The sequence below is a fragment of the Nyctibius grandis genome, chromosome 3 (assembly GCF_013368605.1).
Source record: "Nyctibius grandis isolate bNycGra1 chromosome 3, bNycGra1.pri, whole genome shotgun sequence".
Lineage (NCBI taxonomy): Eukaryota > Metazoa > Chordata > Aves > Nyctibiiformes > Nyctibiidae > Nyctibius > Nyctibius grandis.
This window is the reverse complement of record NC_090660.1, coordinates 5,922,160-5,940,000: the sequence shown is the minus strand read 5'-3', so window position 1 is coordinate 5,940,000 and position 17,841 is coordinate 5,922,160. Positions and strand designations below refer to the sequence as shown.

General features: G+C 39.5%; 1 protein-coding gene across 1 annotated transcript in view; it reads left to right on the top strand.

Moving 5' to 3' along the window:
* Positions 1 to 3,514, top strand: part of SALL3 (spalt like transcription factor 3) — a 19,601-nt gene extending 16,087 nt beyond the window's left edge. The window contains exons 2-4 of the mRNA XM_068396852.1: positions 1 to 1,539; positions 1,756 to 2,096; positions 3,083 to 3,514. The exon at positions 1 to 1,539 is cut by the window's left edge and continues 1,395 nt beyond it. Coding sequence (XP_068252953.1) covers positions 1 to 1,539; positions 1,756 to 2,096; positions 3,083 to 3,514 — 2,312 coding nt within the window. The remainder of the gene's footprint in view (positions 1,540 to 1,755; positions 2,097 to 3,082) is intronic.
* The last annotated feature ends 14,327 nt before the right edge of the window (positions 3,515 to 17,841 follow it).

The window sequence follows — 17,841 nt, the reverse complement described above, 5'->3', positions numbered from 1 at the left end:
ATCCTCATATTCAGATGAACCCTTATCCTGTTCCAGAATACCTCGATAATGTGCCCACCTGCTCTGGAATCCCATACGGGATGTCACTGCCCCCCGAAAAGCCGGTCACAACGTGGTTAGACAGCAAGCCTGTTTTACCAACTGTCCCCACTTCCATTGGGCTCCAGCTGCCCCCCACTGTACCTGGTGTGAACAGTTACGGAGATTCTCCAAGCATCACTCCCATGAGCAGGTCACCCCAGAGGCCTTCTCCTGCCTCCAGCGAATGCACTTCTCTATCCCCGAGCCTCAACACTTCTGAGTTGGGTGTTTCAGTGTCTGCCGAATCCCCGCAGCCTGTTCAGAGTGGATCGTCTCTGACCAAGGCAGAACCTGTCAGTCTGCCTCCCACGAGCACACGGCTCGGGGACCTTTCTGCAGGTGGGCAAGTTTCCACAGCTTCCACGTCTTCAATTCCTACTGCTGTTACGGACAGCAGCATTGCAACAAGCCTCCCAAACCCTGTGCTTCCAGCAGTGTCTGACCAGTTTAAGGCAAAGTTTCCATTCGGTGGTCTGCTAGACTCTATGCAAACATCAGAAACCTCAAAACTGCAACAGCTAGTGGAGAACATTGATAAGAAGATGACAGATCCAAATCAATGCGTCATTTGTCACCGTGTGCTTAGTTGTCAGAGCGCTCTCAAGATGCATTACAGAACACATACAGGAGAAAGACCATTTAAATGCAAAATTTGTGGACGTGCCTTTACTACAAAAGGCAATCTAAAAACACATTTTGGAGTTCATCGAGCGAAGCCACCACTTAGAGTACAGCACTCGTGTCCTATTTGTCAGAAGAAATTTACAAATGCGGTTGTTCTTCAGCAGCACATTCGTATGCATATGGGCGGACAAATTCCGAACACGCCGCTACCAGAGGGCTTCCAGGATGCCATGGACTCGGAGCTTTCCTATGATGAGAAGAACGTTGACACGCTGAGCAACTTCGACGATGACATTGATGAAAATTCCATGGAAGAGGACCCGGAGCTAAAGGACACGGCAAGTGACTCATCCAAACCCCTTATCTCTTACTCTGGGTCATGTCCTTCTTCGCCACCTTCTGTGATCTCCAGTATTGCTGCTTTGGAGAATCAAATGAAAATGATTGATTCTGTCATGAACTGTCAGCAGCTGACCAGTTTAAAATCCATAGAAAATGGATCAGGGGAAAGTGACCATTTGAGCAATGACTCCTCATCGGCCGTTGGTGATCTCGAAAGCCAGAGTGCAGGCAGCCCTGCAATGTCAGAGTCTTCTTCCTCCATGCAAGCTTTGTCTCCTGTAAATAGCAATAGTGAAAGTTTCAGATCAAAGTCCCCAGGCCTCAGTAACCAGGAAGAACCACAAGAAATACAATTAAAGACAGAAAAACCAGACAGTCCACCACCCGCAACTGAAAATGGAGGCGCATTAGATCTGACATCCACCAACCCAGGAAGACCGGTCATCAAAGAGGAGGCTCCTTTTAGCCTGCTGTTCCTGAACAGAGAACGTGGTAAGTTTAAAAGTACTGTTTGTAATATCTGTGGCAAGCCTTTTGCTTGTAAGAGTGCATTGGAAATTCACTACCGCAGCCATACTAAAGAACGTCCATTTGTTTGTACAGTCTGCAGTCGTGGGTGTTCCACTATGGGTAATTTAAAACAGCACTTACTGACGCACAAATTAAAAGAGCTGCCTTCTCAGTTATTTGAACCCAACTTTACTCTAGGTCCCAGCCAAAGTACTCCTAGCCTGGTCACCAGTACAGCGCCTACCATGATCAAAATGGAAGTGAATGGTCACAGCAAGCCGATCTCTTTGGGTGAGGTTCCCTCGCTTCCAGCTGGAATCCAGGTTCCTGCTGCACCACAGACAGTGATGAGTCCGGGGATCACCCCTATGCTGGCACCCCCCCCTCGCCGGACTCCCAAGCAGCACAACTGTCAGTCGTGCGGGAAGACCTTCTCCTCAGCAAGTGCACTGCAGATACACGAGCGCACCCATACCGGTGAAAAACCGTTTGGTTGCACAATCTGTGGTAGAGCTTTTACCACAAAGGGGAATCTTAAGGTAAGAGGCCAAATAAAACTGTAAAGGCTTGGGGGGGGTGTTTCAGGCACTGTACTTGAACTTAGCAGGTTTTAGTGCTGTTTGTCCCAAAGACAGGAGAGAAGGGAGCTTCAAGGAAATGCTTGCTGTGTGGTGGTACTTGTTATGCTTCCACTGTGTTGAAGATAGGGACTGAAAAGCAACTGTGCAATGATGCAAACTTTAAAACTGGTTCCAGGTATATGTGCACACGCATTGTAGTTCACCCAACAGATCTGATGGCACATGCAGTCAGCTGATGGATGCATTCTGGCAGTTCCTGTGGACCAGCGGTGCAAAATAACCTCACTCTATACCAGAAACGCAGAGCTCGCTCAGCTCCTTGGGTGCCTCTCTCAAATTTCCATTTCCTTTCTGCTTTGCAGCCATTGCAGACTAGAAAGCTGCTTCCCACTGCTTTACAGCAGGTTACTACAGGACTGACACCTCTTACTCCCACAGTCCGGTTAACCATCAAGACACAGCACGGGGAATACATTTTTAAATGTCCTTTTAAAAAATATTACATTTCGCAAAATAATCGATGCCTCTGGCATGAGAGAAAGCATCATGAAAATAGAAAAAGGGGAAGGGCAGAAAAAATGTCCATCTCCTAGTAGCAGTATGAGTAATACATTTGGTAATCTTCAGCATGTGAGGACTTCCAGCTTGCATGGGAAATTGTTGAACCTAAGAGGATATGTGCTCTTTATTCTTGTGGCACTGCATTTGTTTGCACTGAGAAGAAACAAATGCGCATTGAAAGATTACTGTGGAGCTGGATTTTCTTTGTGGAGGTTGACTGAGCCTTAAAACTGTGTCTTAACTGGAATTGATTTGTTTTCAATGCAAATTAAAAGGCATTTTTTTAAAAAGCAAGCGATACTGTAAGTAGCAGAAATTCAGGCCAGCCATCTCACCAGAACTTGCTAACTTGGGGGTGCTTCTTGTCCCCATTTGCTCCACAGGTTCACATGGGAACTCACATGTGGAATAACGCCCCTGCACGCCGCGGCCGCCGCCTCTCCGTAGAAAACCCCATGGCTCTGCTCGGTGGCGACGCGCTCAAGTTCTCCGAGATGTTCCAGAAGGATTTGGCAGCTCGGGCCATGAACGTTGATCCCAATTTTTGGAACCAATACGCTGCAGCTATCACTAACGGACTTGCTATGAAGAACAATGAGATTTCTGTCATACAGAATGGAGGCATTCCCCAGCTCCCAGTAAGTCTAGGCGGAGGCGCCATCCCACCTCTAAGTAACCTTACCGGTGGCATGGACAAAGCTCGCACGGGCAGCAGCCCTCCCATTGTCGGTCTGGACAAAGCAAGTTCTGAAACGGGAGCCAGTCGTCCATTCACCAGATTTATTGAGGATAATAAAGAGATTGGCATAAATTAAAAGCATTCATTCCGAGTAACTGTTGGACCACTACTTGACACAACACTTGTCCTGTTCCATGTACAGCTTTTGAAGCTAAGCATTACTTTCCTGACCTAAATGCATAGGTTCCCTTTAAAGTTTTACCCATAGCAGAAATACATAACTTTGTGGCTGCTGAAAAGTTGTCTTGCAAGATCTGCATGGTACTTCTTTCAACAGTGAGTTTGACTGTTACTGAGAACTTTGAAACCTTTTAATTTAACAGAAAACAAACAAACAAATCATGGGATAACTTCACTAAGACACAGAGAGAGGCTAGTCTACGTCCACTTTGCTTCTTACAAAACTTACTGTCACCTGAGAAAGGGGGGGCTTCGTTACAGCATTCTGTCACACTTATTTGCTGGTTTTGTTCAAATTAGTTAGCAACTTGGACTATGTTTTTAGGAATCTTAATCTTAAATAAGTGATTTAGTACCCCAATGCTGTGTATTATTACAGTATCCTTGTCTGTAGTATTTATAATGTTAAGATTATGCGGGTAACAGACAATATACTAGCCCCAAACTTAAATGAAGCTTTTGTACTGCAAAATACATCTGGCTATGTGATTTTTCTTTTTTTTTTTTTTTTTTTTAAGCAAGTTTTGTTTTACTATAAATAAGTGGTTTATTTCAATGCAGGCAAAATTGTGAAGTTTTATTGGGAAAGATAGCATGCTTTTCATGTGCAAGTACCTGTCAGTAACAAACTTTTTTTTTATTTCAATATTTGTAGCTGCTATGTGGACAGTTGTTCTATTAAATGAAAAAAAAATGTAGTGTGGACTTTAGTTCAATGATTGGAAAACAAGTTACAGACAAACCTTAGCACCATAAATTATTCACAACATTATAAACAGTTGTGAGTAAATACTCCATGTTATCAAAGCTGTACAATAAAAAGGTAATGTTTGTATAATGTGGTTGCAAACTCTTAATTTATACTATTGCACTTTTAGTATTTTGTATTAGGGAGGTTTGTCTATAATTTGAAACTGAACAAAGATGTAAACTATTTTATAAATAGTGCTTTGACTTAAGGAAAAAGGAGGAGAACCCTGTTGCAGTTTCTTGTTTTGTGTTAAGGTCAAACAATGAGAGGTCTCTATTAACTAAGCAGAAAAGCCACAGAGAACTGTCAGATCCTTAGGAAATAGGGGGCCTGCCATTTTTTAAATGGAAATAATTCATTTAACTTTTCTACAAAGCCCACTTAAAAGCATGACCACCCCAGACAGAATTCCGATACATTTATCTTAGGAGTGTGATATTAATACAAGCCTAGGATAGAGGAAAGAGAACATTGTGTAGGTTTAATTTTTACTATAATCTGTTCTGTCTCTTTCACACATACCCACGAGAAAGATGTCGACTGCCTAATAACACGGGAACAAAATAATAACTTCTGGACAGCATGAGCAGTAGTAACATACAGATATTCTGTATTTATTTCCAACTCTTGCTGATTATCTTCTCAGATTGCTCCAAAGCACAATGTACTCTGATTAATCAAATATAATTTTATGTTGATTGCATTGTTTAAATTACATGGAGTAAATAAAGGGAATGGTTCCCCTCATAAGCTAGGCTGGGGATGCTGAGGAGACTGGGGCTTAATGAAAACTTGAACAGTAAACGTTTTGTGTACTACCTCATTTTTGTGCATTACAAGCGTGGTGGAGTTGACACTATGAACTTCCGTCCAGCAGAATTGCTTGAGGGACATTATGGGTAGCTGGGTAACAGCGCAAGGAGTTTTATGCCCCTGAAGAACGAATCAGACAGTGAGGTCTTCTCAGTTGAGACTGAAAAATAGGACAATCTTTCTTATACAACAAAAACCATTACTGTAAGAGGATGGACTATTTCTGCCATCATGTAATGGAGTGAAAAGAGGTTCAAACACTTATTAACTGTTTGTTTCTATTGGAAATGAACTATTAACTCTACAGCTCCATTTTCTACAGTGATGAGAGAGATTATATATAGATATATATATCTATATATAAGCAAAATTATATATATGTAACACCTCTACAATATAACGTCTTTTTTTGCCACTGTGTGTGGGTGGTTAGGGGTGTTTCCAAGCATTGAAAAAAAAAAACTGAGGTGGCTTAATGTTGCTGTATTTCAGCAATTGAATGTTTTTATTTATCTGTGTCATTTTGGGTGTGACTTTTTTTTTTGTTAGTATTGGGTACCATGTAGTGTTATCTCTATTCCCTAAAGGATGTGTATAACTTAAAAAAAGAAAGAAAAAAAAAAAGGAAGAGAAGAAAAAATGAAAAAGGAAAAAAAGAAAAAATATGTAAAGTGTTGTAAATAAGATGGTTGATGATGGTACAGTAAGACTGACCCCATTTTGTATTCAGGGTTAGGTCATTCCTCTCTGCATGGTGAAGAGAGACACTATTTTTATACTGCGATACCATGTAGGGCTAGGAGCCTCCCTGAACCAGCTGGGAATTGTTACCTAGATCCAATATTTTTTATTATTAAATCTTGTTGGCTTGACACATCTACTGATTGAAATGGATGTCTTAGTCTAGGTTACTATTTTTGTCATATGGAATTGAATAAAATGCAGGATGTAATATTATTTCTGAATTGTGTTCCTTGATTATTCTAATAACACAGCAAGATATGAGACTAAGGTCACTCGTGGTAGATTGGTGTCAATGACTTCTAATGGTCGCATCTGAAAATCGGAATAAGGTCGACACCTTATATTCAAATGTTACTCTAATATATATTAACAGTGCAAAGGCGTAGAATTATTAAAGTCTCTTTTCCAATGAAAATAAATCCTAACAGCATTTCTCACAAGACAGTAAAACAGAAAAAAAAAAAACAACATTTTGGAGGGGGGGAAGACAGCCTTTGGAAGGACTACAGTTACAAATTGATTGCTTTCTGAACACTTTATCATGTATTGTCTACCAAAAAAGCCTCCTTTTCATGTTGTTTAAACATCTGCCTAATATTCACTATACACTGCGTGATAAAATTTGGGAACAAATTTATAAGAAGCAGTTCAAATTCTAAAATACAAAAAAAAAAAAAAAGCAAAGAAAAAAATTGACAACTCGCATCCATTCATTCCAGATGACATAATCTGTACGTTTAAACCCATGGCTTTGTTGCTTCTTTTTTTTCCCAAGATCCTAATTTATCAAAGCATGTCTAACTTTAACCAAATTATTTTTTCACATTGATTTAAATGAAAGTATTTACATTTTTAAGGTTAGGCATGTGATTAAGTATCTCCTGCAAAAAAGCTGTATGTTTGAGTAACCTTCAAGCTGTTACAGTCCGGTGATGAATGCCTGCTGCATTTAAAACAGACGAAAGATAAATAAAAGAGAAAAATCTGTATTAATCATCTTTCAGTGGCCTTGTTATGAAGATATTCCATTTTATAAGACCTACCAAAAGAAGGTACGAGTTTCCTCCGGTGACTCAACAGCAACAATAGGTTTGTGCTTGTGTTCCTGCATGCACATCCCTGAGCCTTGCTGAGAGAAAACGTGATATGCAAAAGAGAAGGAAAGCAAAGGAGCGCTGATAGTTATGGTTCTGTTCAAACACAAGAGGAAGATTACCTGCCTTCCCCTCCTCCCAAAGAAAACCTATTAAAACAGAATGGTATCTATTTTAAAATACGTATGGGTTATTTTTTTTATTATAGGAAGACATTAAATAATAAAATGTGCTACACAGATAAAAATGGTCGAAGTCTGCTAATTACAGATGTTTAAAAATAGAGCCATGTAGGAACTCTATATAATCAGAAAAATTGCCGGTTATGGTTTTTTGAGGGGAGGATTATTTTACAACATGAAAATTCCAGCAAGGCTTTCAAACTCTCCACTTACATTTTTTCCATGAGTTATTAGAGAGCATTTATGACAAATGATTGACATAACTACTTTTTTTGCCTGTTTTTTTTTCCTTTCGTATATACTAGCCCTCAATATATTATCTGTTCCTTTACCTATTTTGTCCTTTCTATCTTTCTGTCTTGGCAAATACTTTGTTTTTCTAAAGCTGCATTTGTGCTTTATTTGTGTTGCCTTTACTTCTGTACTCTTGTCGTTTGGAAGATACTGTGTTTTCTTTTCTTCCTTTTTCTCTTAATTCTGCAGATTTTACATCTATGATGTGTAACACTCGCACAATGAATAATGAAGTCATCAGGGATGTGATCAGGTGTGTGCGTAGCTCACAGGATGTGCTAACAAACGGGCCCTTCACACCCTTTCCTCAAGATGAAGGCATGAAGTTTGTTATTGTTGCTGGTATAGGGCAGCCACAGATGGTCGGGAGGATGGAAGCCCTGATCCTAACTTAGCTGCGCCTGCTTTTACACCACTGGAAACTCCATGGGCTTCAGTGGAGATACTCCAGGTTTATACTGGTGCAAGAGGGGCTGCTTCCAGGTTCAGAGGTCTTGCTTTACTTTACCTGTCATCAAAACAACAGCTAGCTATATAGTGTGTTAAAAGTATGTCTCGGCAAAAGCATTCTGGACTTTATTTTTAAAAAGAGGGAAAAGAGAATACATATATTTTAGTACATACCACAGGATTATTCCAGTTTTAAAGGAGGTCCTGAAAGCTGAATCTAAAAAAAAAAGATGACTGTGCCCCTTAATATAGAATTTGATGTCACCATATGAATCATCAGTCCTTTTTCACATAAATGAGTAAAAAAACCTGTAACTTTTATGCATAAAAGTAGAAGAATGTGAGAATCTTGCTATGGCTCTGCTAGGCAAGGTAGGCACTGACAGGGAAATGCCTTCCCTTTGCAGATATTAAAGGTATCAGCAAATTTATGAAAAGAAAAATACGTATTTGTGTATGTCACAGCACCAATGTATAGTATTTTATTTTTTCAGCAGGGAGAATGTCTCAATCAATTGACAAAGTGACAAATGTGAAATCTGACAGCTTCAGGCTGTGCCACTGACATATTTTAGGGATGTGGACAAGTCGCTAATTAGACTTTGATTCTGCTTGAGAATTACATGTTTCTGGGGCTTCTGGGAATCAGGGAGTGAACTCCTCCTTGCAGAGTCAGCTAGCACCTTGTAGTATTGGGATGAGTTGCCCCATCAGTAAAGACGGGGTAATACTTTCGTACCTACCTCACAGGGGTGTTGTGAGGAATAGTTTTATGTTTGTACAGTGTTTCAAAGATGGAAAATGCTTGGTATTATTGCTGATTTTAGAGAGTTTACAGTACATGTACTATTATTTATTATTTGTACTCCAGTAGTACCTACGAGCTCCAGTCAGGACTGAGAGGCCTTATCCTAAATGTTGTACACTCACCTACTTGGGATTGATACAAAATTTTACTCAGTAACATTTTCAAGTTGTTATCAAGTATCTATTTGATTACTATAGGGTTTAATTCAATTGTTTAGGTGTTCAAATTGATTATCGATTTTAGACCATGGCAGAGAATTATCTGGTATCACATTTTGTTTTGAGCTCGTATTGATTTTCAGAAAAAGTGCACCAATTTTCTATGGATAATCTAGAATCAAATCTTGCTATCAGTGGAATTCTACTGTACTTTTTGCTATTAAAGCTAAACGTTAAAATAAATGTGTGTGTATATATTATTATACACCAATATATAATATACATGTACCTAGAAACATGTATGTTTTAAATTTCTTTAGCTGCTTAGAATTAATTTCAAACTGTGTGTTGCATATTTTGCTCAAGCGTTACCCATTTCAGATACAACTAAAACATCATTAAATGGTGTTGGCCCTCAGTAAAGACACAAAAACTGGAAATCATGACAACAAAAGACATATTGTCTCTATGATTATATTTATGAAGGCTTCTGAGGAAAGTTTCTAAGTCTCAAATGTGTTAAAAACCTTCACTAAGTCATAGAAGTCTTAGATTATGTTGAAACAAACTATTATATCAGGATGAGTCACTCACTGTGTATAAGTATGTTAAAATAAATAATTAAATAATCCCAAAGTAATGCTTGCTATCATTTGGATGTTGAACAGAAAGTAATTTGTTTCCCAGATTGGCAAACTATATTTAATATTTTTTTACAGGTAAGAATTACCTGATTTACAGTATTATGTTAATCAGCCTCTTTAGCACTGTTCATGCGCTAAATATATCAGCTCAATTAATTCTATTGATACTCTTGTCTTTTTTTACTTGAATATAAAGAAAGTTTTTGGTTTAGCTTTGCTTAAGGTGTACTCAGTGATGTTAGTCTCACTGATTTCACTCATGCATTTCATGGAGTAAAGGTATGAGTAATAGTGGGTGAATCTAGTCTAAAGAATCTCTCTTTTTCCTCTGGGAATTACATCTCTTCACTGCCCCATTCTGGTTACCAGCCAACGTGTCTGTAGGTTGTTGACTTTCTTGTGTGTCAGTTAGCACTCGTGGATGAGCCAATTTTGTCAAACACTTGGCACTTGTCCTGCTACAATGCACATTTCATATGGGACCTATAGATATACTAACATAAGTAATGTATTTAAGATAGGCTGGTGGTGGAGGGGTAAGTGAACACCTGTGCCGGAATTTCTATGCCATTACGTGTTGTGTGCAGCAAATAAAATGTGCACATAAAAGGATGTGATCATCAGACAATGCGGGCACATTTCCATTTGGTTTCTATCACTTCGTACTCTGAATAATGTGCCTGATATAGGAGGTTTGGGTTTTTGCTTTTTTAAGCATTCCTAGTAAGAACAGTTATAAACAGATACCTCAAACAGGGGAACACACCTTTTCAGGTAAGAGTTTTGTAGCTAAATCTTGATTGGGACTTGCCTTTTCTTCTGCCCATTTTCTATTAAATTACTCTTCCCAGCATAGCTTTCTACATCACTTCACAGTTAGAATTTAGTCCTTCACCTAGGTTTTAGTCTGCTGTCATCCCATTCCAAACAGGTTTTCTGAAACCAACAGGATTTATATAACAACATTAGCTAATGCATCTAATGGGTAGCAGAGTCAAGTTCCCTGTGCATTTTGGAAATCTGCTTAAAAGAAAATTCAGTTACATCTTCGAACATTTGCCTATGTATCTTGTGTCATTGAATGTGACATCTGTTCCAACATTTGGCAACAGTCTGGGCCAGACTGTGGTACTTGCCCTTACACTGGGCAGCTCAGTGCTCCACAGTTTGCCCTAAGTAACCTAATGGCAAATGCCAACCAGTATTACTCATTGAAAGGAATTTTTTTTTAATATATTATCAAGCATCCTGTTACAATAGCTGCAATTCCAGCCACACAGAAGGTAGATTAAATGAAGCTGGCAGTCTCTGCAGCCTACAGCTTTTCTCTTCCCCAATCCCTACTATCTTCATGAAGCAGTTTGCTGGTGTTTCTTCTGCAATGATGTATCTTCTGCTTATCTTCTGCAAAGTAGCACTCCTATGCTCATTTCTTTGGTTTCATTGTCTTCCTCTACATGTCTGTGTTCTTCTTGTGTTTCTTTTAAGGTAGTGTTAGATTTGCCCAATGCACACGTCTGTCCTTGTATTATTTTGAGATTAATTTCTTTATTACTTTTGGGGCCAGGTCATGTTGTTCCTACTCACATCTCCACCTAATTCCAATTAATTTCTCTCTCTGGGACTATGAGTAGAAGATATTGCACAGTATAGCAAAATCCAGGACCCTGAAACTCGCTAGAGTTTCAAAATGTTTGTCCAGCTGGGATTACTGCACACGCACATATTGATGCATTCGAGTTCATTAGCCTCAACTTTGGGCCTGTTATACATATAACTAGTTTCACTCTTATTTCCTTTGTATCTGGAGACTCTTTCAGGCTGATCTTGGTTTTCCATATTTTTTAAAAATCAGAGCGTGTCAGCATTCCCAAAAACTTATGTCAAAATTACATTTACTTAGTGGCTAATGTTTTCTATGCAACAAGCAAATTGTAATAGGGAATAACAAAACTGCTATTATTTCAATGGAACTACTCACATAAAATGCTGAGATGGAAGTAAAGCTCAAATGAGTACAGTAAGTAGCTTTTTTCTTTCTGCCTTTGTATCTCCAGTGATAAATGGGAGAAAAATAAAAGGATCATATATCACATGAAAAGCAACCAATATAGATATCATGACAATGGCAGTGTTAAGCACAAACACGGGCACAGTAGCAGAATAAAAGACAACAGAAAATATAAGAATTTGAGATACCAGCATGAGATTTTAAAAACATACATAATAACGAAACAGAACCATACTCTTATGCAACTAACACAACAGATTTCCCTGATAATCATGTTAATCATCATAATCACAAAGATTCACTTCTCTGAAGTCAACAAGAACATCTAGGGGAAGCTGAGCAGCGTGCTCCTGGGTGCAGCTTCTCATTAGACTTTCTCAGTGGCTCAGGAAATGTTATTCTGATTTGACAAGTCCAGTTGTTAAGGTGGATGAACTCCTGAAACCAGAAGGAAAGTCTAGCCAATGTTAGAGTGCGTGAATATCCCAAGCACATTTCCAGCTTGCTTCTACTCCATGGTCTTAGAAAAAATGGAATATTTTAGTATTTCTAAAGCTTATCATAGGGCTGCAAAACAGGAATGAAAATAACCCTTAGCACATCCTGACAATCGCAGCTATAAAAGGCCTCATTCTAACCTCTTTTACCCAGCACAGATATTATTTTAATTTCTACAGAATCACTCCTGATTTACACCGGTATGAGCAAAATAAAACGGCCATAGTGACTGTATCATCCCTTTTTCATCAGAGCAAGACACTTGTCTTTTTTCTTAAACTGTAAATTTTTCAGTGCACTTTTTCTGTTATGAGTCACAGGACATACTGGAACAAACATGCTATAATCAAGGTGTATCTATACTACTATATGTAACAGACCTGAGCCCATTCTGGAGGCCACCTGGCCCAGCAGAAGTTGCATCCATACAATTTCAAACCCTTTCACTCCCTTGAGAAAGGACAGTAATATCCAAAGTGAATAATGGATTGGCCCTTGGCCCCCAAATCCTGCCTGGGCGTTGCATGGGAGTGTGTCCCTCAGCCCATGCCAAAACTGCCCGGGAAGGTGTTGCTGGCTGATGGGGCAACTCCTGGCCTCCTGCCCTGGCCCTGGTCAGTTTGAGGAGACCAGCAAAGCCTGTGAGGGCAAACATTTCTATCCTGAGGAGGGAAATGTGCTTTTAGGTGTAGTCATTTTCCATCATGCCTTTGCGTAGCTGTACTTTTAAAGTCATTGGAATGAATTCGTTATCAGACCACTCCTTGCGGCGTCTTTCTCGCTTGCCGTTAGGAATTTGATTCCTTTTATGCGGTTTCATAGTTCATGTCTCATGCTCTTGGGAAGCTGGGCTTCTTCCACCAACTCTCATGTGTGAAAAGAGAATTGCTCCTTGTAGGTTTTCTAACGGGTTTCTCTAGATTCAGTGAATCTGGAAGAACATCTTTTAGGACCTGTTTATTCATTATTTTACCTAGGTATGTTATCTAGCCCATTCTTGTTCCAGCATAAGAATATAACACATGGTTATTCGGGAATAATGTTTCCTGAATACTTGTGTAGCCAGAGTAGTCCCTTAAGTAATGAGTTCAATTAGGCTAAGATACACTGTGTAGCAATTCAATAACAAAAGTCCTGGGAGGTAGGGGGAGAAGAGGCTTGCCAATTGCTTACACACAGTATGCTGGATGACAACTAAAGACTCCGTGCTGTGGCATATTTGGCACATGCTGGCCTACAGTTATGCCTAACAACTCCCAAGGTTTGAGCAGTTCCTTACTAAGGTTTTAATCAAGGAAAAAAGAAAAAAAAAAGCATGGTGTGCAAATTAGTAAGACAACAGGCTCCATTTGAAATCTCTTTGGGGATGTTCAATCTTACAGAATACCAACATCGAAGAAAATCAATTTAGCTTCCATTTTTGCCTAAAAAAATGTCAATAGACAGTTTAATTTACCAATTCACTACCCTGAACACAGGCTGTTGGATTCAGAACTATAGCTTAAAAAAAAACACTTTCAAAACCTGAAATGCATACAGTTTTGCAGTTTTGACTTGGGCATTACAATAGATTCAGCATTTAGTCTGCATTTCTCATTCTCATTGTTAAAACATTTAAATATTTATTCTAAGAAGGTCGATTAGCTACATTTTAAATGGGCTGAACATTCTACCATGTTCTTAAAATTATATACCTCCACTATATATTCTTTTGAGAAGATAAAACATTGCAAAAATGCCTAGAAATCTTCTTTGGCTCTGTCTGTAGTCCAGTGAGACTACTCTTCTCAGTTTCCACTTCAAGTGCAATCTCCTCTTGAGGAACCTATCTTGTAAAATGTGCAGACATTGCTCATTTTTTAGAGAAAAATCCTTCAAGACTTAAAGTCTACTTCAATTCATTATAATGACTATTCAAATGAAAACAAAACCCAGAACCTAGCAAAACTACACTACAATAATATGGAATTGAAAGATTGTTATGCCAATACCTCAGAGTCATCTGCTCTTCAAGCTTTAGTTTTTGTGATAGCAATGGGATTCTGCCTGCTGGAGCATTTAGCATTCTTCTTCAATTTCTGAGGAGGTGGCTGCCAGTCAAACCTCCTGACTGCTGTTGGGGTTAAGTCTTCGGAGGATAGAGATATTGATACAGATTTCTTAGCATTGACTTTTATGGAGAATGTTAAAATGTAAAGTTTCACTCAAATGCTTCAAATGAATTGCCATGTTTTAGTTGTCTTGAGTCACAGAGTCAAAGGAAAACTTTGGCTAGTTAAATAAGAGCCAAAAGCAGATTTCAGCTGCTGAAATGATGCCACAGCTAGGGAATCTGTGCTGAGATTCCATTCATGGCCTACAAAGGTTAGAACTTGCCCACTGAGTTGGAATCCTTGAGCCATGCCATACCTGATTGCTGAACAAGGCACCCAGTAAAACACCAAGACCTTAACAGGGTGTCAGAAAACAGAAAAAAAGCCCCTGTTGCTCCACTGCAAGTCAGAGATATGACTGTTCTCCTGAGCACTTCAAATTGATGTGCTATTGTTTTCATGATTAGGGCATTACAATAGAGCTGAAGCTCTGCCAGTGATTTCAATATGGATTTTTTGTGTTTTGTTTTTAACTCATCTATATGCCAGTTCATTAACCTGAGGTAAGCTTTTCTCAGCTTATATTTGACTTTTGCTATCATTATTCTAATTACTGGCTTGTTTCCATGTTATTTTGTACCCTGGCAAGTTGTACTTTTCTGTTCAAAGTATTTATTACTGAATAACTAGCTGTAGCATAAGTGAAAGCATTCAGAGACATAACAAACACCCATCACATTGCTGGTTTTGTTTAGACATCAGATACTGTACTCCTTTATATTCTTACCTTTGGCTGAACAGGGTAGGTTTTTCTCCATTTTTTCTTTCAGTGTACACCTTCAAGTAGGGCACAGCCACTAAAATGACCTCATATTTGATAGCTGATCCTCTGTTCTGAAACCACACAAAATCCCACTAGCTTGTGCCCAAGTCTGAAGTTCATATTTCTCCTGGAGTGATGTATTCACATTATATATTCCTCCAGGAGTTATTTTGTGGTTAATATGTAGGAACTGGGAGGGTATTCTTTTCTCCCAGAGTGATTCTGAGATTTTAGTCACTTATTAAAACCTTGCTATCAAAATGATCAGGAAAGGTTGTTTAAAGTTGTAGCAAAAGGTGGAGGCAATAACTGGCATAAAGTGATGTAGGCAGCCTTATCACAGTGCAGAATTAAGTAAGAGGAAGACAAGAAAGGTGCATGGGAGGAGACAGAAGAGGAGAAAGAAGGAAGGAAGAAAATAGAAAGGTGATATAAAGAAGTGATGTAGACCTATCTGGGCTGTTACACATTTAGGAAAAAGTCTCTTTTCACACAACATCTGCGAAGAATACAAGACAGCAGAAGTAATACAGAGTGCATATATGTTCCATGCACACTGCATGCTCTTTCATTGTTTTTAACTGTTTGATTTTGCTTGTATGCCTTAAGACAAACCTTACTTACAATTTATTACTTTTCTTCAGTATTTCACACTCTGAAAATCACTCATTTGTAATTATCAGACCTGTTTTTGCCTCAGTGTCAAACTTCAAAGCTGTAATTGCTCCACTGGCTGCTATAAATATTAGCCTATTGCAAGTTACAGTAGTAAAATAACAAATTACATGAGCTCATTCTGAACATACAAAGTGCATCTCAGCTAAACAAAGCACTTATCCAGGACTATCAGCAGCACTTCAAGACCCCTTGCCTGTGTTCTGGTCTCACAAAATTGGCCTTTCAGCCCTAGTGCAAGGCTCAACTGTTGCTATAATCATGGCAAACTGTGTATTTGATGGGTTTGTTGTAATTTGGCTTTATCTTCTTTGAAGAAGCCAGGCGGACTTGCCAGGGGAAGTTCTTGAAGAGCTACTGAACAGATTCAGGGACAGACTGAGGATGGGCAGACCGGTGGAGTCCAGCAGAGTCACTGCAGATATGCTCAGCTTGTGTCTTCGAGAGATCAAAAGGCTGAAGGAAGGACTGGGAAGCAGAGAGCCACACTCAGAGGCGATAGAAAAAATGTCATAGGGATGTGGGCAAACTCGGCAGAGCTTTCTGCTTCTCAGTTAGTGAACTGGCTGGAATGAAGGACCCACCTACGAGGCTGCTGTAGGCAGAGAGAATTGAATGGAACACAGTTTATTTTGTTTTCTCTAGTGCCCTTAAGGATCTTTTTCTATTTAAAAGCTTGTTCTGAGCTTTTATTCAAATAAAACTTAGCTTTCCTGAGCTTAAAATCTGAGGTGGGGAAGAGGGTGGGGAGGAGGCAGGTCTGCCACAAAGCTGTAGTTGAAAGAGAGCCTTGTGACCTTCTACGTGCACATAACACTGCAGCTTTCTTAGGCCACTGCCAGCTCTAGGAGATGCTCTCTCTCCTCATTCCTTCAGCCAGGGTATCAATCCAGCCAGAACGCAAGGTATGTTTCTGCACTGTTTTGAGCTTCTTCAAATTCCAGTGTCTGCATCAGGTAGGGTAAGAAGGAAAGGAGGAAGACTAACATCTGTCCTAGAGAAAATAGTAGTAGTGGAGATCTGAGGTAGCAAAGAAATGGAAATGGCAAGGAATATAATTCCCCATTAGTTGACATCATTGCCTATGCTGGGGCAGCAGGTTTCTTCTAAGATGCAGCTCATTGCAGTTAACTGTCTCCAGGCTGATTTGTGACTATGACAGTATTTGAAACTAATCAGGAAATGCCATTGATGGAGAGCATGGCTTTCCACTCCCGTAGACCTTCCCATGCAGAATGGACTATAACTGAGCCTATAGATGCATTTGCTTTTTTATACGGTGCCAGATACAATTTAAAATAGCGGTTGTAACTGATAAAGCAACAAACTGTTTGATTCCTGTGGAGGTTTCTTCAGCAAGCGTGGTGGCTGAGGTGTTGTGCTAAAGCCATCACATACACACCTGAGAAGGGGGGAGCAGGATGTGGGGAGAGGAGCACACCTGCCACCTCTGAGTCTTCCTGGGTCTGCATTAGCGTGCTTTGGAGGCGCGGTTCATGTTGCTGCTGTTCCCTTCTGGGGAAGCTTGGATGGGGTAGCTGGGAAGATAAAAATATTGAAATTGGATGAAATGAAATTCTAGTCTGGGCAGACAGAATGGATTTACTTATGGGCATTGGCCAACCCTGTTCTTGCGCATGTGCAAGCATGTTTTGTACCTGTACTCAAATCAGAATGATACATTTTAAAACTATATTTAAAGAAAGAGCAAATAATTGTTTAACTACCTCATTTCTGAAACACCTGTATTTTCTACAATGATGACTGGTGTTTTCCTATGCCACCAACATCTGAATTCAGCTGTCTGGGTGTTGCTTTCTTCTGTATCACTTGCTTATGCCAATTTTAGGACTGATCTGCCTATCTAATGCTATTGAGCTCCTGAATACATGCACATTTTCTGCTCACCTCCCCCACTTTTTTCCTGCTTTAGTTACTACCACAGTTTGTGAACCATTATAACCCAACTTCTGCTGGTTTAATTAAATTTACCTATGGAAAACAAAGACATGAGATCTGGCAGTCAGAGAGCTCAGGGAGACAAGGTGGTCTGTAACTGAATAAAGTGATGCTTGAGAGGTGCTATTCTTTATGCATCATCATGATCATCAGATAAGGAAGAATCATATGACACGTTGCAAGAATGCTTTGAAGAAAGTGAAATTCTAATCCTTTCCCAACATAA